The 24,498-nt window shown below is 41.1% G+C and overlaps 1 protein-coding gene across 2 annotated transcripts in view; it reads left to right on the top strand.

Annotated features, from left to right (window-relative positions):
- Positions 1-247: 247 nt before the first annotated feature.
- ST7 (suppression of tumorigenicity 7) overlaps positions 248-24,498 on the top strand; it is a 147,213-nt gene continuing 122,962 nt past the window's right edge. The window contains exon 1 of one of the 2 annotated variants that reach the window (XM_071733704.1): positions 248-902. In XM_071733704.1, the coding sequence (XP_071589805.1) occupies positions 752-902 (151 nt within the window). In that variant the 5' untranslated portion in view covers positions 248-751. The remainder of the gene's footprint in view (positions 903-24,498) is intronic. The other variant, XM_071733701.1, reaches the window with a different exon arrangement.

The raw sequence follows: 24,498 nt of genomic DNA on the forward strand, positions 1-24,498 counted from the left end.
ATCACCCTGCACGAGCCCTTTGTAGGCTTAAAGTCTTGTTGTCGGGCGAGAATACCGCCTGAAATTCATGTTTTAAATCGTAAAGCCGTGGAAAAAGTAAGTTGCATAGTTGCATGGCCTTTTTTTTTTTTTCTCCCCCCACCCCCCCTTCCTTTTCTCCTCAGCCTCCGGCTGTGTCCCCGCATTTCATCATGCAGCTGCTGCCAGCGCCGGGAGCGGCGGGGCTGAGCCGGGCCGAGGGCAGGTCAGGAGCTGCCGCCGGTCTGTGTATTCCCTACACACACTTCCCGGTGTTTGGGGACCCCTGGACGAGGTTTCTGGTCTCCGCTATCCCTTCCCCGCCCCTCGAAGGCAGGACGGACAGACAAGGGGGGGGGAAAAGGGGGGGAGAACGAGTTGCAACGGAGGTGGCTTTGCCTAAAACCCCACCCGGCTGAGCGGGAGCGGCGAGAAGAGGAGCACGGAGGAGTCCATTTTAGCGGGCCAGCCCTGGGCCGCCCCGGAGCCTTGTGCGATCAGAACGTAGGAGAACCGACAGCACTCCAGGCGGGGGGGGGACGGGACCCTCGGATGGGCCGCGCCCCGCGGCGGGAGGGGAGAACCGAGAGAGGCGTGAATCATCCCACAAATACACTCTGAGAGGTTGTGGCAGCAGAGAGCAGGGTTTGTGTTTGTGTTTAGGGTTTGGGTTGTTGTTTTTTTTTTTTTGCTTTTTTTTTTTTTTTTTGCCTTTTTTTTTTTTCCCAAAAACATGGCTGAAGCGGGGACGGGTTTTTTAGAGCAGCTGAAGTCTTGTATCGTTTGGTCCTGGACTTACCTCTGGACGCTGTGGTTCTTCATCATGCTCTTCCTGGTCTACATCTTAAGAGTACCCCTGAAGATCAATGACAATTTAACCACAGGTAAGGAGCGATTGTCCCCACGCTCCCCCGTCCTTCACCCATCCCCACCTCCCGCCGGCAGACCGACCGTCCCCTGACGGGCGAAGGGGTGGTCGGTCTGCCCGCGGGGAAGAGGGGGAGAGCCTCGCCACCACCCCCTCAGGGGGTTGGGTTTTCCCTGCCCCAAAACATCGGTACCCGTAGTTAGTGCTGGTGGTGGTGGTATTGGTGGTCTTGTGCTTGCTGGTACGGGTGGGCTTCTGCAGGGGGCTGGGGTGGGCGGTGTTAGCTCGGGATTACTGACCTTTGGCTTGGTCCAGCTGGCCCAGGGAAGGCTTTGGAGGTAGGGAGAGCTCAGCTGAGAGTTTCCTTCTGGAGCTGGGAGCCTTGAAGTAGTTGTGCCGCAGGAAGGACAGGCTGTAAAAGCCCCAGCTTCACCCTGAAGGTCCCTTTGTGGTGGTCTCGCAGCAGAAGAGATCATCTGCTGGTGGTTGGTGTCTCTGCTTGCTTTGGCTGCTGGGGTGAGCTACCTGAAGGATGCTTGGACCTTGGGCCAGCCTACCTGCCCCTGCCTGCTGGGGTGTAAGGGCTGCAGTGGCACTGGAGGAGCTTCTCTGTCTCCCCTTTTATGCTATGAGTAGAGGTTAAGAAGTCAAGATGATTTCAGGACTACGGGGCAAGCTGTGACCGTGCCCTGGCTGAAGCTTTGCTGTTTTCTGGAGTTGTGTTTCACTCTGGACTTTTACTGAAGGAGTCAACATTGATTTTTGGCTGGCAGGCTCTTTGGAAAATAAAAGTCTTCGGTTTTCAAGTAGTGGCTTCATTTGTTTACACTGATTTTACTGCAATGATAAATAGAAAAAATACTGTGTGTCATGCCGGCCCCCTTCCTCCCCCCTAATGTCATGGGTTTTGTGTACTTTAGAGAATAACAGATCATTTAATAGGCTTGAGCAAAAACGTGCATCTTCTTCAATTCACAAGCCTAAGTCAGGAACATCCCAAACTAATTTACATCTCCTATGTGCCTGGTCTCAATTCATTTCCATAACAGGCTTATCTTTGATATAGAGTGAATAAGTATGTAAATACAAACCCATCTTTGGTGGCAGGGCAGTTCATTCTTTTTGGGAGCTTTTTGGGAGCAGGTGGCATATGAGTGTATGAGGGATTCCAAAGAAAATTGTGTAGAAAATCCTTAGTTTCTTTGAAGGCTAAAGCCGGACTGGTTATTATGGAGAATATTTTTGGATTTGAGCAGCATATGGAGTGGTATCAATATCTTTGCCTGTACAATCTATATTATATTAAACCATTTTTTAACAGGATTAAACCTGTTATGTTTCTGATAAAAATTAGGTGTCAGTTTATAGTTCTGAATGCTGATAAATAATACATGTGCAAGTTTGCTGGAAGATTACAACTTTTGCAATGGACTTTGTTTTGAGTGTTAATTCTCAGTAAAGCAGCATACCACTACCATACAGAATCAGCAGTAGCTTATGTAGTATTAGCCAGTCTGAATTGGGCAGTTATGTCTTTCAAATTTCTTATTTTTTCTTCCTACTGTGATAATTTATTTTTCCCCCCCACACTGCAAAGGGCTGTTTGTTTGGGGGCAGATGAGATCTAAGCCGTGTGGCTTCCTTGCTGCTGGGAAGCCGAATGTTCTCCAAGTGTTCTTTGCCCATCTTTTTGGCCTGTTCTCATTTGATAAGCCTTTGGAAAACCCTGCAGTGAAGAACAATTAAAATAAAAAACAAAACCCATCACCACCAACGAGTTAAGCATATTGCAATTTTTGCTTTAATCTTAGACAGTAAACACAATTTAAAATGGCTTTTAAATACAATTCTGGTCAAAATTTCTCAGTATGTCTTTGAATAAGTATTCTGTTTCTTTTAACATTGCTGCGCACTGATTACAATAGGATATAATGCTAACAACTCATCTAATACATATGTAAGTCCCAGGTAAACATTGCAGGCCAGGGCTGTCAAGCAACAGTGTCAGAATGCTTTTTATTATCATTTTCACTATTGGAAAAAACCCACAGCAATCCATCTGAGACCTAATCAAACCCCTCTAATTTTTCTCTTCCTGAGTGTGGAAGAACTCATTCTTGATGTGCTTTCTCATTTGAAGGGTTACTCAAGCTGCATTTAGCTGAGTCATCTTGGGGTTTTTTTTGAAATATCTGAAAATACAAATAAAATGACAGTGCTGAATCTGAAAACTGGAGACATTTTCACACCTGTGTGTTTTAAGGCATTGAGGGGGTTAAAAAGACTAAAGAAATTACTGGTAAATCCCTAAGTCCCTAATGAAAATCAGTTACCAGGGGAGAACAATAAGTACAATATGGCCTTTATGCATCATCTGTTCCTAAATGGGATTTATTAAAAAATCAGCACTGGCAATAGCATGAGATTTTGTTGTTTTGTTTTTTCAAAGTTTTTCTGAAAGGATTAAAACTAATCTGATTTATTGTGGATTTCTTTTCCCCGGTTCATCATAGAAAGGTACTCTCAGGGGGTTAAGGTTGCTCATAAAGTGTCACAGCAAGTGGCTCAGATGTGATACTAATCACATGGATCTCAGTGATGTGAAAATTAAAGTATAAATGTTGCTACTAAAACTTCTGCATGACGTAAAGAAATAATAAGGTGATTTAAAAACAATGACTTGGGCATTTTCCCAGAATAAGCTGGATCTGTTGGTAAGTTGAGGTCAAACATACTGGTTTTCAGTACCACCAGGCTCAGGCTTACACATCCGGTAAGAGAAACATGAAAATAGTACCTCATGAAATAGCAATTTTAGAGGGTTTTAGACATTTGGATCACATCTGAGTCCACAGTGGACTGCTGTGATAGGAGGCATGTAAGGGAGAGTACCTGTCAGTATTGGTATTTGCTGTGTGACTGTGTTTTTCCATGTCAATATTTTTTAAAGGAAATTGAAAAGCTGGAGAAGATAGTGGAAAAATTATTTAAGGGCTGTAGAGAAGCATCACAGTAAGAGATTTTGCTTTGGAAATTACTAGATTACAGTAAAGAAATATCATCATGGGAGAGAAATAAATGGCTTTTTAATCACCAAAAGAAAAATAAGAACTGATGACTGTAAGCAGAGGGCAAACTTAATGCAGTCATAAACAGGTGTTAATTTTTAAAGGACCATGGATCAGATGCTAAAGGAACCTTTGGGTTTCCTGTGTCTGAAAGCTTTCTAATTAGATGGGGAAATAGAAGTCACTAGTGTTCCTACAGCTTTAGATTGATTTTCAGCACGGACTTGGGCAGTGGGCTATGCAATTGAAATGGTCAGAGTAGTTATGGGTGGCTTCACCAAATAGTCCGGAGGTCACTTCTAGCTGTAATTTTTCTTAAGGTGAAGTGGGAAGGCTTTTGCCCCTGTCTTTTGATGTTGTACAGAGGTGCATACGCTCAGCATTTAGTAACTCAGGTTGGTCATTCAGTGTATCCAGGTTTGAACGTCCTTGCAGTTTGGGGCAGGTGTGATTTCCATATAGCCAGTGGAGTAATTATGACTGTGGTGTAATCAAAGGGAAATCTAGTCTGACATATAAAAATATTCAGGTTAAAACTGATTATGGTATTTCATGTATTTTTGCATTTTGTTGAAGCTTGATGTACAAATCAAGTAGTGAAATCCTTTATGAATAGGAGTGTTTGAACCATACCTTTAGCCATAAATGTACCATACCTTTAGCCAGGAAGTAAGAGAGAAGGCTTAATAAGCCAGGCTAAAATACTTAATGCAGAATAAATAGTTGAGGAAGCGGATGTTATAATCTTATTCCAAACTAATTAAAATAAACATTGTTATTTTATATAACATGCTGTATTTTCCTCCCATGTTGGCATTTGCACAAGTTCTGAATGCCACATCTGCACTAAGACACACCTCTTCTAAAAATGTACAACCCTGCTTGTTTTATCTGACATAGCATTTTGGCTTTATATCCATATCCTAAGAAGGAGAGAGTCCCAGAAGTTAAAGTTTCTGATGATTTTATTTGTCCTTTGGAAGCCCAACAGAACGATGGATTTAATAAGCAGAGCAGTAATGTAGCTGGCTTCTGACAAGGCAAACGGGGAAACATTCGTGTGGCAGAGGAGAGAGAAATCAGAAAACCTGATTTCCTGAAAGGGTGAATAAAATGTGTGAGCTCTGGGTTGAATCTAACTCTATCAGTGTCTGTAGAGTGTGATTAGCTTTCTGCAGGACATCCCTCTGCAGCTTCACTGGAGCAAGGCCCTGTACTGTCACCAGGTGAACACCTAGAGAAGGGCAGGTCAAAAGCTATGAAAGAAAGCAAGGGACGTTGTCCTGCCATGTCACAGAGGCCACTGATCCTGGGAGAACTGCCGATCAAAGAGGAAGAGTGCATCACCTTAGTGAGGAGCTGGTGGTTGTGATAAAATTGTGTTCTGGACAATGTGGTAATTTTCTAAATGATTTTTTTAGTTATTATTATTCTGACCTTCCTACTGAATAGTTACCTAGAGGTTTGGGGTTTTTTTCCCCCCCTCTATTAATGTGGGATTTGTGTCCATGTAATAGGCCTCTCTTAGAACCCAGAGTCTGAAATCCTGTGCATGATTCCAGCCATCTGGGGAGGGGAAGAGAGAAACTGATGTGCAAGGACAGCAGTAGCACTGGCCAAAGCAGATCACTCACTCACAGCCAGGGTTTGAGCATGAATGGGCAGGAGGATGGAGGAGACACTTTTGAAGTGACTCCTCTGTTCCCTGCAGCATTAGGGTAACAGTGCTTTTTCATCATCCAGGAGTCTTTCTGAAGGCACAGAACTGAGAAATTTTGCAGGCAGCCAGATTCTACAGTAGTCTGGTCCACCTCAAATTCATTCACTGATGAGTGCATTGCGCAGGCTTATGTAAATAAATCACTTGGACCACACCACTAAATCTATCTCATTGAACCCTCATTTGATGGAAACTATTCCATGTTTAACCATGCAGGAAAATTGGGTGTGACTCTGTAAGCAGAAATACTGCTGGGGATGAAGAGATGGAGCATGCATCTCAGATTAGATTATGCTGTTTTAGGGTGGTGGTTGCTGTCAGTGAAGATCACCTTATCTTTCTGAGCTTCCTGACCTTGCATATCTATGCTTGGCAGTGCTGCATTGTGCTCCAGTAGGTCGCAGTTTGAGAAATAAGTAACTTTTCCTTCCCATGGTCTGAAATTCAAGTTGCAGCAGAAAACATTTGCCTGTTATTAAAATTTAACTAATGGTCGCTTTTCCCTTGCTGTTGATTTTTGGCCATCTGGAGGTGTGTGCACACAGACTGAGGGAGATAAACCACCCCTGGGGCAGAAGGTGTTTTGTTAGCCAGGGGTTTGGGTTTGTCCTGCCTGGACCAGGGAGCCTGGTGGTGGGCACTGGGGAGCTGGGGCTGCCCCTCCTGCTGGGTCACCATTGCCATGGTGTGTGCCACTGTCCCTTTGCTGTGATAGCATCTGGACAGTGCAGTCTGGAGGTATTGTTCCCCTTCATAAATTTAAGCCCAGGAACTTAATCATGTGGGTAGGAAAACATTAACCTGATGAAGTCTGGGGAGTTCCAAATGGATTAGAAGTGAGTGAACAGCTTCTTTCTTTTAAGCAGAACTGAAGGATTGCTATTTTTATGTTTGCAAAGTTGGTGGTAGTTGCTTGGACTTCTTTCAAAGTCAGCTGCCATCAGCGTGATGGGTTTCCCTCTGAGCATTTGCTGTGTGAGCTACAGAAATAAGTGTGATGATGTGGCCACAGAAACCCTGGAGCAAAATTCCTATGCCACCAAAAGAAGGTGGAGAAATGCTTAACTCCCTGCAAGTGCAGGGTTGATTTTTTTTTTTTTTTTTTTTTTGTGTGTGAACTAGACTGTTCAAAGTAATACTGGAAGTACATGCTCACTTTTGGCAAGGTCACCATTACTTCTTTGTGTGGACGGGCCAGAATAAACCAGATCAGTTATATACAGGCAGTTTGCCCACTGACCCCAGATTGGTTGTCTTTCAATTTTTACGTTTCTTAGAACGTAAATCAAGTCTTTCCTAAATACTAATCTTACATTTCTGCAATCCTAATGTAATTAAAGCAAATAGTGTTTTATTTACTATTAGTCTTTTTCTGTCTTCAGTTGTATCAGTTGCAAAGTCGTGCAGCATTTGTAGCAAAGTACTGGAAGCTGAGCCTCCAGACAGGGTGTGGGTGTTAGAGGTTTCTTTGCTCTGCTCTTTGGGGTTTTTTAAGAAAATTAGTTGTTACGGGGATGAAGACTAACAGTTAAGAGGTTATTGTACAGCAGATTTTAACCATTATAAGAACATGTTTTCTGCATGGCGTGCCTGGAAATTTTCTCCTTAATTTTTAAGGAAAAAAATATGCATAAAAAGAGTGTGCCATTTTTGACAAAGGTCTTCATAGGTGAAACTTGGAATTCTTGCAACAAAAGGGGAGAGGAAGCCCTAACAAAACTTGTTAGATCACTTCCCTATGGCTGCAACATACAATGATTGTTTTCTATTAATTTTGGCATTTCTTCAGTAGTTCGATTTTTTTTTTTCATTGAGCTTAATTTTTCAGTCAGCATCAAATACAGGAAACTGAGTGAAGTCTGTAGTAAGTGCAGAGTTTTCAGAAAATAATTTTTTTTAAAAATGACTTTCGTTCTACAAAATGCCTAGAAGATTTGCAGCCAGTACTTCAGAGGAAATATGTAAGCCAGAACTTTCAAAATAATGTTTGATAAAATCTTGAATGAGCTTACTGTAATACTGGCTGATATGCAACCATGGAGTTACTCTGCCAGCTTCTAACTGAAGCCTAATGTCCTCTGTGTGCTGATGAAAATCTTCAGAAGTATCTCTAAAACTACACATATGTAGTGGGATTTTCTCCAAGCATCCACCAAGTGCCTGGATAAATTTAGCCCAAAAGAACATAAGCCCTGTTGTTTACGGAGATCATAGGTCCTAATTGGCTGAGTAATCATGAAAATACCATGCTTCTAAATGAAAGAAAAAATTTAAAATGGATTTTTTTTTCTTGTGGTTATTTTGTAAACAAAAGAAATGCAAAGATCTGGATGGTAAATGTACATTAGTGAAAGATACAAGTAGTGCTAAGTGGTGTCAGTGCCTAAAGGGCTGAAAAAAGAGAAATACGTAATTCTGTACCAAAGCTCTACATTAAGTGAAAGCCAGGAGGACATGATGCCTTCCTGGAGAGCAACACTGGGCAATAATTTGGAAGGTGACATTGGATAAAATGGGGACTTTAGGGGGAGACGTTTTTTTGTCCTGTGTTTTAAAATAGGTTGTGACAACTACAGCATCTCTGAGAGGAACTACACAGTCTAGCAAAAAAAAGCATTGATAGCATAAGGAAACTCAGATTGTTTATTAAATAACAGAGAAGCTACAGAAGCAACTTGACAGCATCAAGGAGATGAAGAACTTTAATGTAGTTGACAAACATGATTGTGAGTTTCCTAAATATTTGGAGCTAAAATGCATGTGTGACATTTGGCAGAATTAGGGCCAAATCATCTGCAGTCTGAAGAAGCAGCCTGACTGTGAGACATACTGCCTGTCATGCCCTCATTTTAATAGAAACAAAGAACTGAGAGGTGGTTGATGATACTACTAATGAAATATGGGAAGAAAACAGCAGATACTGAAGTAACCATTACTGTAGAGGAGTCAAATCTTAGAAGAGTTTGTGGTTGCAGGGTGAGTCCAGACAATTCACATGTGAAGTGTGTTTTTAATGGAGATTTTTGAAGACGTGTGTGTTTGGACCTACTTGCTATGGCAAATGATGCTCTGTGGATTTGCAGCTTGGCTATTGTGGTATCAAAACTGTTCATGTGATCAGGATTGCCAAGAGCAATAGAGGGGGAATAACAGTGAAACCTAATGGCCTGTGGTAAACAGGAGGGATGACTAATAAAATTGCTATAATTTTGATATTAAAGACCCAAGACCCATCTGGAAATGATTGCTGATGGTGTGTAGGTGCATTGTGCAAGCACGGGGCTCCAATAGTCCCTGGGTGTGCCAGGACTTCTGTGTGTGTGCCAGACCACTGTCCCCACCAAATCCAAGGTTTCTGTGTGCAGCTTGGTCAGCTGGCAAGCTCTGTGTTTAAGGGAAAGTTATTTGTCTTGTTGGCAAGTGGCACGCAAATAAAACCAATCAAGTGGCGACTTATGTTGACTGACCAAGTAGTTTCTTCTGGACTAAAATCTAAAGAAATAAACATCCCCATCAGGAAATGATGAAGATGCAGCCTCTTGTGCAGCAGTCAAAACAACCCAGGATTCAGCTTTTTTCATAACAAGGCTAGTTGTTTTAGAATTTTTTTTATGTTTAACAAATTAAGGCCCTGCACCAGTTACCTGTTGGTGTGCTGAATAAAACTGAGAGTTATGTTGAACTGTCCAGGGAAATGAGACCCTGATCCAGGGATTTACTGCAAAGATAATTAATATGCATGACTTCTTAACAACTGGGGCCTAAATAGTTCACCGAAGTACTGTAGGAAGTGCCTCATCTTAAACTGGGCATGGAGTCCTCAGTCTCTTCAGTCCAAAAGCAGTTTTCCCTCTTTTGGTTTGATGATCACATAAAAATTTTGGTTTTTTTAACCAGAGCTACTCTATGAATGTGTTTAAGGGTTTTGCCGAAGAATTTAAGAAAAAACCTACCTTGGTCCTGCAGCCAGGCTGTGGGTTGCTTGTGGGGATGTTGCTCCTCCATTGGCTGTTAAAGGGGGGTGTCAGAAGGCCCCTCCACCTGTTTTTAAATGAGGTCTTTGTGGCACTGGAGGCATCTATTGAAAGATTGTATTATAAACTCCAACTCGTCCTCATGTCTGTGAAGTGTCATGTCGTCACCAGTGATGCTGTCTAAATACTAATGAGTGAAAGTTGCTTTGTAAACGCCCAGCACAGGTTAATGGGATTTCTTTTGTGTTTCTTAGGCACTGCAGAAGGACAACCAGTTTTACCACCAAGAACACTAAGCTTAAGTAACGATAATGCGTTTAAAGACAGGAGTTAACGTCATGCTTTCAGCAAACAGAACAAACAAGTTGTTACTGTTAAGCCTGAGGAAAGGACCTAAATTCAAAGTCCAAATCAAAACTTGCCAGCTGCTGAGAGAAGACAAAGATTTATTATTGTGGAGTCTAAACTGGAGATTTATCACTGTGGTAGAATCAGTACTTAAGTGATTAAGTGCACTTAAATATACCAGTTAGAAGGATGAAAGCTATAGGGCAAAAATGAAATGCAGTCATCGTAAGATTCCTCTTCAGCACAGTGTGCCAACTGCAACCATGAGATCTAATTTCTACCTCACTTTCTAGAAATAAACTTGGCTTATTAAATGTCAAGGCTGTTAGACTGATATGTTAGGCCTTGTGTTTGGCAGCAAGACAGTCAGAGATGTTACCGTTGTCATTATATTTTGTATGGCTGCCCTTCATTTCTCAAGAAAATGTGCTTTTAGCCTGAGAGTGCCATGGGTGTTGATCTTCACATGCCTAAATGTTTTGATGGCACTGCCTGTATGTTTTATACTGAACACTGAAAATTGTTTACAGCCAGGCTTGGTCTGGAGCAAGGTTATATGATCTACTAACACACTTAATCTTCCCTATGAAATTTCTCTTGCTATTTTTAATTCTGAAGTGAACTTGATAGCGGTGTGTCCAGCTGGGATGTTTTACACAAATCTCATCTTAGAGTCTCAGACTGATAATTTCCTCGGTTTTCGGAGAGAAGGGTAAACCAGACCCTGACAGGAAGAGTGTACAGCTGGCCTGTCATATTCTGTGCAGGGGATGAGGGGGCAGGGGGTCCCTGTGTGTGACTGAAGCCACTTCTCAAGCAGAAGCAGAAGTCATGCAGCAGCAGGATGCTGCAGCTGAGCTGATGAGTCCTTCGTGCTGAGAGAAGGAGCTGAGGAGATCTCGTGTAGTGCTGCACTGATGTAGATAGATCTACCCCTTTCAGGAGCCAGAAGTGTGTTCTTGGCAGCACTTGACTTTATGATCAGCCTATTCAGACAGAATAGGCTCCTGTACTGTGCTGCACTGGGCAGTACAGAAGTGCCTCCTGGTCCCTATGTCCATTCACCCAGCTCTTTGGGTTGGGATGGGGCAGGAGTGATGAAAGCACAAGAGAATCTCCTGAGCAGTAAGTTTTGCTCTGCATACTCCTAGCTTGTGTTTCCATCCAGAAATCTTCTTGTCAGGAGTCTATGGTTTTAAAGTCCTGATCACAGCTGTGTCTAGTCTTGGGGGTACACAACCCACTAGGAGATCTCCGGGAGCTCCAAGACTTCTGAGGGTGCCCAGAGTGCAGGACTTGCCCCAGGTGTGGTGAGGGAGGATTTGGTCTGTGTAACAGCCAGAGCTGTTTTGTCGTTGGCTCTGTAGGAGCCAGGGTTTTCACCCTGGATATCCCAGAGCAGATTCCCAGACTCCAGTCAGGAGTAGGTAGGAGCTGTGCTGTCTGGAAGTGGAGGCATGGACAGGGCTTTGTAGGTCCTGACTCCTGTTGTCAGTCATATTTTGTCTTCCCATAAACACTTCCCATAAACCTGAAGTGTATTTCTGGAACTCTCATGGTTAGAAACCTTAGCCTTACTCTGGCCCAGATGTGTCCATGGCTGGTTTGCACACATTTGCCTCATGACAGCTCTCTCCTTTACCTTCCGAAACTGGTTCCCAGTGCACCCTTATGAGGTTTTCCGTCCTTATCCTTCCCTTGTGAGGTTGAATCAGTAAGACTGTCCTAGCCTGCTGTCCTAAAATGACTGAGTGTCCTTGATCATGTTAGTGGTACTGTAGTTTCTAACTTTTTCATCCATTTCATAACCAAGTAACCAATATTGTTTATCATATGGCAAGGTAGGCTTTCATGGACTGCTTTATATGGTGTAACTAATCCTTGTTATCTTCCACTGGAAAAATTTTGTCAGGTAAAAATTTCAGTTCAGTCAGGTAAAAATTTACAGTTAAAATTTCATTTTATTATTTTAAGATCTGCTTTGTGGATCATAGTAATGTGTGGCCATACAGTAGGTGTGGATCTGTCACACCAGCTGCAAGCAGAAACCCTTGCTGGTCCCTTGCCCTTATTACCATTAGGTTTGATTCTGTTTCCCTGGCAGCTTATACCAGCCTTCTGCACCCTTCTGGTTTTGGTAATGAAAATATTTAATAAGGTTCAGTTGACAGCTCCATGGGCTCTTCTCATAGCCCAGTGCTTCCAGGCAAGTTGCAAGTTTCTTCATCACTGCCAGTTCCTCTCTGTCTTCCTCCCATCTCCTGCTTTAACTAACTTCCTATGGCACTGTCAAATACTTCACTGAAATCCAGACAGACATTTTTCTTGGCTACAAAACTAGCTATATTTAGAAAAAGAGACACATCTGGCTGGTCTGGCATGATTTATTTATTTTGCATTTGATCCAATTTTTCATCTACCTCTCTTGCTTAATTTATTTTATCTTTAAAATTCTGAAGTTTCATATAGTACTGCTTTGTCAGGAGTGCAGTAGCTTGGGTCTGCATATTATATATAGACATACAAGGTATTTTGGCATAGTCTGGGGATTTCCGTCAGTGTATTAAAACTGTCGTGATGCTGGGCTTGATTTTTCAAATGTCTTTGAATGCTTTCGAGTAAGATGGTGTATGTATATTCCCTTCATTTTGCACTCAGCCGTGTCTTAAATATGTTAAGTTCTTTGAATTGTGTCTGTGATTCTCCTGTCACAATATCTCTTTTCTTGTGCTTAATTATGTTTTTCTTACACATTCAACAGTTTCATTCCCATTCAGAAGTGAAATAAGTATTCACTTTATTTTGGGGACTACTGTATCCTATTTCTTACCTTACTGTCTCATTATGTGTTTTGTTTAAGTAATCTTACTGGTTTATTTGGTTTATTTTGAGTTATATTAAGTGTTTTTATACAACTCTTGAGGTATAACTCAGTTTGACTTTTAGTAAAAACAGTTTTTTTTCTGTGCATTTTCTTCTCACCAAAGCAGGGGGTAATCCTTGAACATCCCAGGTTTTGGGGATGTTGCTTTTACAGGGCTGATGTTGCTTTATTTTAAAGCCTTGGCTGAGAGATTGTTGTCTCTGAGGTAGAAATGGAATTCAGCTTTCCAGGACTATTTTGAAACAGTCTGTGTTGCATTTCTGGCCTCCTGGAAGCAGTTGGCAAAGCTCCTACTGACTCTGATGGAACAACTGTTTGCCCTGAGAGTTTTTTGACATTAAGTCCTAGTAAAAAAAACTGGTATTTAGCATGAATAACTCCCAAACACCCACTAGGGATATTAAATTAGTCTCCATGTTCACTGCCTTCTTGTATTTGGAACGTCATAGGTTATCAAGAAACCGAGAACTGATAGCAGTGTTGGTTAGACAGCATTAAATAAAGGTATTTATGTGAGTATTATGTGTTTTTAAAAAGTACTTGTCTTAACCTAACCTGCAAATTTTCTCACATGCTTTTATATTGAAAGAGAGTTTTAAACACGTATCTTCCTACACATTTAAGTTCAAAGTTGCAAGATAAATTTTCAGTTTTGTAAACTTTCTGAAAATATGATGAATTTTACACGATATAAGCCAGACCTAGTAATAAATAAATCACTCAACTGAAAATTTTGGGTGCTCCAAGTCCTATTCAGCTTTCTTCTAGACCTCAGGTAGATCTAAAATTCCCAGTTGTTTTGTAGGCCGCATTTCAAGCTGGCAATGACTGATTATGGAGCAACAGCCTAATTAGGCAATCAGTTTTATTTGGGTTTCTGAATAAAATGTAGTACTGTCCTCCCTGTGTTTGAGGGTCTAGGTCTATAAATACACAGCTCTGCAAATGCTCTACAGCTGGAATGCAGAGTCAGCAATTTGCAGGACTGGTTGGCATCATTTGCTGTTTTCCTTAGGTAAGCTACTAATACCAGCTTGAAATAAATATACTCTAACATCTTCATTGCAAATCTGTTCTTCCCCAGATACCCTTTTCCTGGGTGGCAGGAATACCTAGATATGTACACCTCAATGCTCTCCATGTTACTGCAGGTCTGTTAGGGGCCATTTTTTTTTCGTTGGTATAAATGAAACCAGCCATCAACTGGTTGGTGATTGTAACCTGACTTGGTAGCTGTAAACGCTGACACAGCGTGGGATCTTCCACTCTGGTTTATGACCCCTTTTGAGTCCTTGCAGTAGACCCTTAGAGCCACAGAAGAGCCTGGTTTATCACAGGGTGAACACTGGAGAGCTTCTTAGTAAAAAAAAAACCGGAACAGCAAAAAAATCAATCCAAAAACCAGGCACAGAGAGAGTCCACAGAGAGCTTCTCTGGCGGTGGAGTTCCCTTGCATACACAGCCCTTTGTAAATCACAGTCATCCTCTTTCCAGCCCACACGTGACCCCTCTGCTCAGGCACAAAAATCAATAATAAACAGTAAATGAATAACGAAAGGCCTGCCAACCAAAATCTCTCTTGTTTAATTTTATGTTTCTTTTCCTTTTCTAATCTAATGTGACAGAGGAGCATTAAAGGGAACAGCATGCCAGGAGCCATGCAATTTTATGTAGCCTTTTCTCACTAACTCCTTTGTTTAAGGAGCAAGGGGGCTGGTGGTGGCTCAGGGGGCCATCAACCCCTTGCAGGGCCCCGCACAACAGACACTGGGGGCTCAGCCCTTCAGGAACTTTCTCCTTGCACAAGGATCAGAAACCCCTGATGCCTGATGGAGGTTGCGATGTGTCTTGGGTGGGACAGGATCTGCAGTTCTCTGGATGTTTATTTTTGTATGGCATCAGCGCTGGATAGCTGTGCCTTTGGTCTGTAAGGTGAAAATAAATTTGTGTTGAACGTATCTTCTCTCTTCCTTACTATAGTGTTAATTTGTTTGGCATATGTATTTTAAGCATGCAGACTGGAATTCTATACACAGAGTAATGTTTTCCCAAGGACTTGTGGTATTTCATCACCTAGATGCTTTAGTCAGCCATTAGTTTACTTATTAACATGTACTTATTTAAATACTCTTTGTAATAAGTATAGTAGTAAACTAGAATGCATTTTGCTAATGATAAGAAAATCATTAAATATCTGATATATAAAACGTGTATCTAAAATGGCACAATATCCTTTTATTCATACACAAGTGTAATTCTGTACAGGGCATTGTGGCCATTGGTTTTGCAGGAAGTTAAGGCTGTCAGTTTGGAATACAAGTTAATATTAATGAGAAGTGTGAGAACACCATAAAACAATAATAAACTAAAAATGTATGCCAGTTCAAACAAACGTAGTTACAGTGTGTTTGCTCTCTCTGAATGCTGTAGTTCAGCAGGAGGAGCATTGGCTGACTCAAGTCCCCAACATTGCTGCTCCAATATGGGTGGGTCCCTCTGGTTGGGAGAGCACAACACTGCGTGGCAGTAGATGGGAATGGTCTGGTGTTTGAATTCTGTTCTTAATTTATAGTGAACAATCTGTATATTTATTTACAGGGACAGTTAACATTACCGTTTGGCAGCTTGCAGATAAATTAGTTAGAAAGGACTCATTGCATTTGTTTATGAAGGGGATAAAATTATACTTTCAATTCAGCAGATGTTTATCATGCAGAAAACTAACTAGAACGCAGTGTACTTGCATTTGAGCCACTTCCATTTCCTAGTGGTTGCTGTTCAGATGGGAAGAGTAAGATTAGACTTTTGTTCTACGTTACAGATGTGTAGGTGTTTTTTCCATTCTTTTTGCTAGTTGCCTTCTTATCCTTTCTTTAGTGCTTGAGCTGGGCCTTGCAGTGTGCCTTGCCCTGTGCAGTCTTAAACAGGCTTTCCATTTGATACGCAGTAATGTGGGCAGAAGTGGAAAAATCCATGTCCAGTTTATGCACTAGAGGGCATCCTGTTAAAGATGCAGGAGGCACCCAGAGACAAGGCAGCTGCAGTCTGTGGGAGACAAATGTAGTCTGAAAAAACCTCAGGTGTGTTTCTGTCAGGGACCTAACAAAGGGACATCATCAGGTGCTGACAGTGGATGTATGCATTCAGAGACACAGCCATGTGCAGCAATCTTGTGAAGGGACCCTCCTTACTCACAAGTGGAGATCCATAACCATCATTGTTTTGCATCAGATTATCTGCAGAAGGGAGGTACTAAGTCAAACAATAGTCATGTAATAGGTAAGAAGTATATTTGTAAAGCTACCCCACAACTGATGTGGCTGTAAGGCAGAGTCACGTCCCACCCTGGACCTTCACAAATCTCTTTGCGAGGTGGTCCTCCAGATTTGCTTTTAACGGGTCAGATGAAAGTTGAGGTCTTGGGCTTTGGTAAATCAAAGCAACAACAGTGACCAGTAAAGCCAGACTATCTTAAGTGGGACAGAAAGTGGAAAATGAAAGACTAGAAGACTAATTGTTAAGATGTCTTGTGTTTGTCTTCCTGAAGTGATTATCACAAAATGAGGTAGACTTCGAGTTTGCAACAGTTGTGGTGATGGATGGTAGATCTGTGGCACTGTGTGCCAGTGCTCATGTAGACTGGGGACTTCAAGACAATGGGGACAATTTGCATTGAAACTGAGGAGAGAACTGCTGCCATCCTGCCTGCCTTTGCTCACCCCACCGCCTCCACTGATAAGGTCACGAAGCACTTTGACAGATTTTCACTGATTTTTAAGGCTCTGGAAGACTGATGCGAGTTTATCGGTCAGTGCAGGGCCCTTCCCTGCCCACCCCAGCAGCTCCCCCTGCCCCACAGCCTGACCCTCAGCAGGATGCTGTCTCTGAAGGTGGATGCAGAACATCTCTGCACCTGCAGCCCTTCCCTGGCCTTTCCTATGGAGCCCATTGTGAGCACAGCCTGACCTGAGCCTGGCTCTGGCAGGCTTGTTTGGTACCAACAACAAAATTTGCTTAATTTCCTCAAGGTTCAGCTCTTCCCCGGTCATCAGGAGACAGAAGGAGACAGATCTCATGTATCATCTGTCTTAGCATTTGTGTGTACGTTCAGGTGTGGTTTTTGTTGTTGGTCTTGTATATGCACAAACAAATTAGAACAAATTAAAAGTGGTGGTTATTTTATTTTTTTTTCCCCCCCGAATAGACCTGATCCATTCAGGCACCTTGGACATTGATGCAAGTCTTTAAAAATGATCCCCGTGATTCAATATAATCTTTATTTAAAAAAAAAAAAGAAAAAAAAGAAAGAAAGAAAGAAAAAAAAAAAGAATATGTGTGCTGGACATTTTTTATCTGGGATTTGTCAGGAAAGAAGTCATAGCTTTACTTTGGCACTTATGTCTGCCTTGCTAAAAGAACCTTATAGAAGATTGTTCTTTCGTAAACAATTTTTTTTTTATAAATCAAATCAACTCAGCTCTAATTCTGTTCATTTTGTTGTCCAGTTGCTTTATGATCTTCCTCTGGACTGCCATTGATATTTTGTTTATACACAGTAGCATAATTTAAAAATATGGTTATATAGGTGGTTGCAGCTGCTCAGACAGTTAAAATAAACTCTTCAGCATCAGGTGCTTCTGGAATACCACACATCTGCTTCATTGGGATTGTATCCATGAGTCTGTTTGGGGAGTTTCAACTAGATTTGGGCTCTGTTTTTTATATGGCTGTGTATTAAATGCTAGTTCCCAGCTTTATATGTTCCATCTGGACAGACCAAAGATAAATGTAAGCAATAAAAGGTGAAAAATAGCATTGCAGGTATGGCTTAGAATAGGTTACAAAGTGCTGAGGAGGTCTTAGCATTTTATAATGCCAGGTGTCCTCCTGCTGTGTGGTTATTAAGTTGATCTGTGTGTGTGGCTTGCTTTAAGTGAAGGACTGCCTCAGCTAAGGAGGCTTATAATGAGGAATGTTAGGTAGAAGCAATTTGAATTCTTAAATTTTTAAATTCTAAAAGTACTTTTGTAAGAGCACTCTCAACTGTGTTGTATTTTTGTGAGAGATATTCATAAATGGAACAAAAGTATTTGCTGATGTCTGTCAAGGCAGCAGCTTAACTAAGATATTAGACTGATTTTAGAGAGGATACAAGAAAAGGGATATGTATGTATGCCATGAACTCACATTGAATGTCAAGGGTGTAGGGACAGGAGTTTGCTTCTGGTGAGTCATCTGCTACATCTCTTCACATAATACATATTTCAGCCTTGTGCTTTCTTACATTTAACATGGTATAAAGTGTCAAGTTAACTGGAAGGGCAGTGACCTTGAAAGAATAGCTGCCTCAGTAAACAAGCCCTTGGCCCTTCCTTAGCTTACCACATTTTTAAAATGCCAAACAAAAATGGTAAGGTCAGAAAAATTAAAAGAATTTTACATTTTAAGTTGCATCCTATGGAAGTACACTGAAAAGCCAAATTCATCCGACTGTAATGTAACTACTGAAGGTGAGCAAATGTGATAAATGAGTGCAGCTTACTGTGTATTAGCTAGCATACATGTGCTCAGAACTAGGCTGTCTGCTTTCATGGAAGAAGTTCTTAGACTGAAAATAAATAGGCAGAAAGGATGGGGTTTAATTGTCATGAAGGTTCATTTCTAGTTATCAGACATAGGAGTTCACTGTGTCACTCTATAGGGGGAGTAGGAAATGATGCCTAATAAGCTGGAAAGTGGCATGCACAGATTACCTAGAAGCACTGTCTTCATTATCCCAACAGTGATTTTTTTCTCTTTTTCTCTCATGCAATATAATTTATGCCCATTTGTAGTATGCCTGTAAAATCTCAGTGGAGGCAAAATCTTAACATTCTTATTCCAAAGGCAAATGAATCCCTGGCTGTTACATAGTCTTGAGCTGGGAGTGTGGAGATTGAAAAAGAAGTGAATTGTGGCTTGATTTCTCTCAGGGTGAAAGCCAATGTAATGGCAAACTGCCATTGCCCACCTGACTTGTGCAGCAAAACCAGGTACACATATATGTACCTGGCAGGACAAAGTTATTTTGGCTCCAACACCTTCTCCCCACGGTGTTTTTGCTTGGTTCTGTCTGCAAACTCCATCCCTTAGGCAGGGCTGGTGCGTGGGTTGACTGCTGTGGTGCTGGGCCAGCAGAGCTTTGGGGGTTACCCCAGGTAGGAGAGCAGTGACATCAGGCTTTGGCAGTGACAAAGCACTTTAACACTTGACCTGCAGCCAGAAATACCTGTCAGACCACAGCCTCAGTCTTGCGTTTGCAGAATGTCACATAGCTGGTGTAAACATGAGTGATTACAGAGCTAACTTGTGCAGAAAAGACAGCCTCCTGTTCAAACATAATGAATGCGTGTTGAAAACCTCTTCAAGTTAGTCTGGAAATCATCAAGCAGTTTCCTATTATCTGTAAAGCAGAGTTTTTAAAAGTGTTCTTGGTATTTTTGAGCAGCATGGGGTTTTTGTGTGGCCTAATACGCTGTGCTCTAGAAACTACACAGAACGTTGAAACCTCTGTGGTGGAGTCACTCAGGGCATTTCTAGTGTTGTTTTGGGGAAGGTGGGAGGTTGGTTATTTTTTGGGGAACTGTATTTTTTTTTCCCCTGAGAATAGGTAATACCAGATCGAGCCACCAATGTAAATTTAATCTTAGTGAGCAGATGCCTATTGTAATCTTCCACTCCTTCATCCTCTACTTTCACATACAGGTTTGCCACTTGACTTTCCTTTTGTTACTTTTCTGAGTAGTCTTAAAATTCCAATTTGGAGTTTTGCTAGTTGTTGACTTCAGCATCATCTTTTCATAGTGACTGTTGCAAGTAAATTAGGTATTTAATGTATGCTTTCTCATATAGTTCTCAATTTGTCCCTTGTTTAATGGAATGGTTGCTTTTTTGCCATTCCTGTTCTGTATTCTATATGCATGTACAGTATCTCTTCTCTTTTAGCTCTTATGGGGCCTAAGTAATACCATCGGGTTTTTTTTCATCCTACAATTTTTATTCTTACTACTGCATCTCTCTATGACATCTTTTTTTTATACAGTGTTAGTACTCATAAAGTATTTGTGAACTACAATATGCACACAAGATTATATATTTTATATTCTTTGACATTCCTAACATTGTATTTGATTGGCTGGTTTGGGTTTATTTTGCGTTTTTTTTTTTTTTTTTTTTTTTTTTTCCCTGTCTCTGGCTGCAGCTGTTCATGGATTCTGTTGAACAGTGTACAGCAAAGCTCGGATTTTCATCTCAAGTCTATTGCTCTACATGGGAGAGAAGAAAATGTAGTCATTGTGTTTTAAATTTAGTAACTTCTAGTAATTTTGATGATTGCTACGATCACTTTTCCGATTATAAATAAACCACATTGTTTAAAAATATTTTTGACTAGACTGAATTCTGTCCCAAAATTGGAACAGGCTGAGGAGAGTTTGGGAAAGAAATTATGGTCAAGTTTTTGCATTCTTAACCGTAAATGGAAACAGAAGGGCATTGACTGACCAGAAGCTTTAATTTTACAGCTCTTGTAGCTAATAGAAAACATTATTTACTAAAAATGCTGTCAGATTTAGTTTGTCATGCTTTGGAGCTGCCTCTGGAGCTCTTTAGGTGGTTGAAATCTCAGGCAAGGCCTCTGTCTGATGGTCCTTGGGCAATGTGGGTAGTGCTGAAAGCTGGATGTGAAGAGGTGTCCTCTGGTGCAAGTGAAAGTGGTAAACCCAGCACTCCTGTCACTGGGAGAGTAAGGCCAAGCTGGCACTTGTCAAGCACCATGGGCTGTTGCAAAGCCAATTTCAAGTCATTGAAAGCAAAGTCTGAAGAATTAATTGTCTTCCTTGTCCAAATTGCTAAGAAAAAGCTGCAAAGTCTGGTAAGTAACAAGGTGGTTAGTTGAGCTGAAGGAGAGGTAGCCAGGAAAAAAAAACCAAATCCAGTCACTGTTTTTTCCTAGCCATCCTGAATCCATGTACTTCCATGGACTAAATTGACTGTACAGCTTATTTACTCTATTAAACACAATATATGTGTTGGTATGTCACTTCAGATTTCTTGTCCTGGGACCAGAACACCTTTCCTCTGAGGAAAGGCTGAGAGGGTTGGGCTTGTTAAGCCTGGAGAAGAGAAGACTCCAGGAAAGCCTTCTTGATGCCTTTCAATATATAGAGAGGGCTTCTGAGAGACAGAGACTTTTTTCCAAGGCCTCATATGACGGGGCAGGGGGCAGTGGTTTTAAACTGAGAGAGGGTAGGTTTAGATTGAACATAAAGAATATATTTTTTTACAATGAGGGTGGTGAGACTCTGGAACCTGAGAAGATTGCCTGAGAATCTGAGAATGTCCCATCATGGGAGGTGTTCAAGGTCAGGTTGAATTCAGCTTTGAACAACCTCCTCCAGTGGAAGTTGCCTCTTCCCGTTGCAGGGGTGTTGGACTAATTGATCTTTAAAGGTCCTGTCCAACACAAACCATTCCATGGTCCTGTGATCCTGAAATTGTCCTCTTTGGAAAATGTTTACAACAAGGTGCCAAAAAGTGTTTTACAGTGTTGGGAAATCAGTGATAATGGTCGATGTTAAAAGCTGAATGTTGTAAAGTCATACACAGGAACGTTTCACTTTCCTAACAGGATCTTGAGTGTGTATTGTGGTTTTGTATGACACAGACATTTGATGCATTTTTTCCATTACTACTTTTCTCTAAAGCCAAGATTTAAGACCTTTTATGAACTACTTGCTACTTCTTTTATGGATTTCAAAGAGTCCATTTTCTTGGAAGATATTTCCAAACAGTAGATGTATTTGAAAAACTCTGCTTCTCTATCTGAAATCAGTATGTAGGGCTCTATACTAGGTTACATTTGTCTTCTTTCTGCTGTTGTATTGTTAACATTTTTTCATCTGCAGTGTTAACCAGAAACAGAAACTTAAGGAATGTCTGTTAAGTTTTTTTATTTATTTACAAGTCAGTGAGAAGCTCAGGAGCTTTTAGGCGTGCTTGTAACCATGTGTGAAATATCCCCATATAAAGTTATGAATTCCGTTCTGGTGTAGGCAAGCAATTATTAGTTGTTACTTGTGTTCTGGTTCACAGCATTTCTCTCTCAACACAGATGTGATACTTCATGGACAGTCAGGGCCAGAGGAGGTTTTCTGGCACAGCACATCTGAACTCAACAGCTTTTCCCTACAACTGTGGCAGTCATTTTCTGCCAGTGAGGCCTAGAACATCTCCTTTTGCAATTAGGCAGAAACGTGCCCTGTGAACTGCATGGACAGCAAGAGAAATGCCTTTGAAAAAAAGGAGATGGCATTGGAATAGAGACCCTTTACTCTAGCAGTCAAAAATCAGAAGATGTAAGAACTGTTGGATTTTGGGGGTTTTGGTTAAACCCAGGGCTTTAGGATGGGATAAGGTCCAACTGGTAGGGTGCATTTGATTTGTGGTTTTTGTCATGGTGAGACATTTGTAACTAGAAACACTTTGGGTTTTTCAGACAGTTTATTTGGATAGATTGACTCATGTAAGTACAAGTAGGGCAGTGACAGGTCCATACCCCTTCTCTGGGAGACATCTGCCATCAGTGCCTGGGGGCTACAGGATGTCATGTCTTGAGCCCTGAGTCTAAGACTACAGGATTCTGGTGGGAAAATAAGGTGAGATTGTGTTCATTAGTGATGACAAATAGATTTTCTGGGGGAATCTAATTGCAAAAATAACTATGGAGGTGAAATTGCTTTTCTTACTTAATGTCCTTTTAATACTGACATGGAAGGTGAGTATCCTTGGGAGCTCCATGGCCATGAAGATGAATATTCTCTTGTCCTCCGAGTACAGCAGGTACTCTAACAAAGTCTGGCCTATGGATGTGTAAGGTATAGACAAAGGCACTGATACTGTTTTCTGCAAATACTTCATGTCAAGTGCAGTGTATTCTCTAAGAGAAATTAGGTTCTTTTCACTTGGCAAATTATGTTGTCAGCAGGGCAGCAAATGCTACAGCATTTGAACCTCAGACTGTTCATGATTCTGCCCATGTTGCCTCTGTTAGGCCAGTTTCAGAAAGCAGTGTGTTAAGAACCTTTTAATGGTGCTGAGAGAAAATGCTTAGTACAGGTCTGACCACTGTGTGTTTTGATTAACACTTGTTTTTTTACACAACTTTCTTAACTCCAGGGTGACATTATCCTGTTACTTTTTTTTTCTGAGTGGTCTGACCTGCTCACAATGGTGTTAGTAGCTCATATCTCACTGGCTTCAATAGGTAAAAGTTCATGGCAGCATGAACAAACAGTATGTTTTCATGTTTGGTCTTGATTGAATTTGTGGTTTGATACTACACTGTGTGCTTTTAATGGTTTTGTGTGAAAAATAGCAGCATAACTTCTATTATTTCACATACAGAGTATTCCTACTTGTTTTAGAAGAAAGCTTAAATCACAGCAGTGAGCGAAGCTAAAGTAATAATGCAGCTTAAGGAAAGAAGAAATGTAGCAATTCAGTGAAAATTTATTTGCAGTAGTATCTCCTATTTCTCCCCTAGCTGCATACAGAAAGGTACATTTAGTCAATAAAGTATCTTATTACCTGCAAGATCCCTAAGTGCAGTTGAGAGAGTCATCTCTTTTACATTATCTGGCAGGAGCACTTTTATACCAAAGTATAATGCAGTATGCAGGGAAAAGAGAATAGTTCCTGATTGTCACTGAAATATCCTGCACAGACTGATGGGGTAGCCCCATGGCCTTGGCATTTATAAAAGCTTAATTTACAAAACCTTAAAATTTGAACCTAACACTTCAGACCTGCAGTCTAACCATCCATATCAGTGGCACAAAACACACCTTTATTTACACCTGCTGTGGGGAAAAAAAAAGGAGGAATGGACTTGTTTGTTAGAAGTACCAGGCATTTAACTCACTTTCTGTATGTGTATGATGTGCTTTTAAGTAACAGGGAACTATGGCATAGGAGAACTTCTCTTTCTCCATCTGGGATAAAAAGCCTTCCTTAGTAGAGTGGGCTTGTTGGGATCAGTGAGCATTTGTTTGTTTGAGGATGCCAAACTAGATTTAGATCTTTATTACCCCCTACTAAATATTAAACTTCACTTATTTGAAAACCTAGGAGGTCTGTCATGCTCCTAGCAGGGACAACATAATTGACATGTTTATTTCAGTAGTTGACCAGCGATGTGCCTGTGAAATGTGGTGTCCGTTTCACACAGCTGTCCAGTTGTTTATTAGTGCTATTTCAAAGAGTCACTGTTTAGCCTATTTTTTTATATTACTGCAGTTTTTTATTATTGCTGAGATTTTGAATTAAGAGCTCTGGACACTTGCTAATAGAAAACTGCTGGGTTTTATTCTTTTGCTTTACTGAATCATATTTCCTGTGAAGGGGATGAAATATTATGGAAATGATGACTAAGAACATTTGTCTTAAGATATATTATTCTGCATTCTTAACCATGGGATTAAAAATAAACTGTCTACTGAGGAAAAAATGTTGGGTATGTTCCAGTTTCACAACAGAAATCGGGGTGGGGTCAGATGCTCTATTTGGGCTGAAAAGGAAAA

This window comes from Heliangelus exortis, chromosome 1 (genome assembly GCF_036169615.1).
Source record: "Heliangelus exortis chromosome 1, bHelExo1.hap1, whole genome shotgun sequence".
Classification (NCBI taxonomy): Eukaryota; Metazoa; Chordata; class Aves; order Apodiformes; family Trochilidae; genus Heliangelus; species Heliangelus exortis.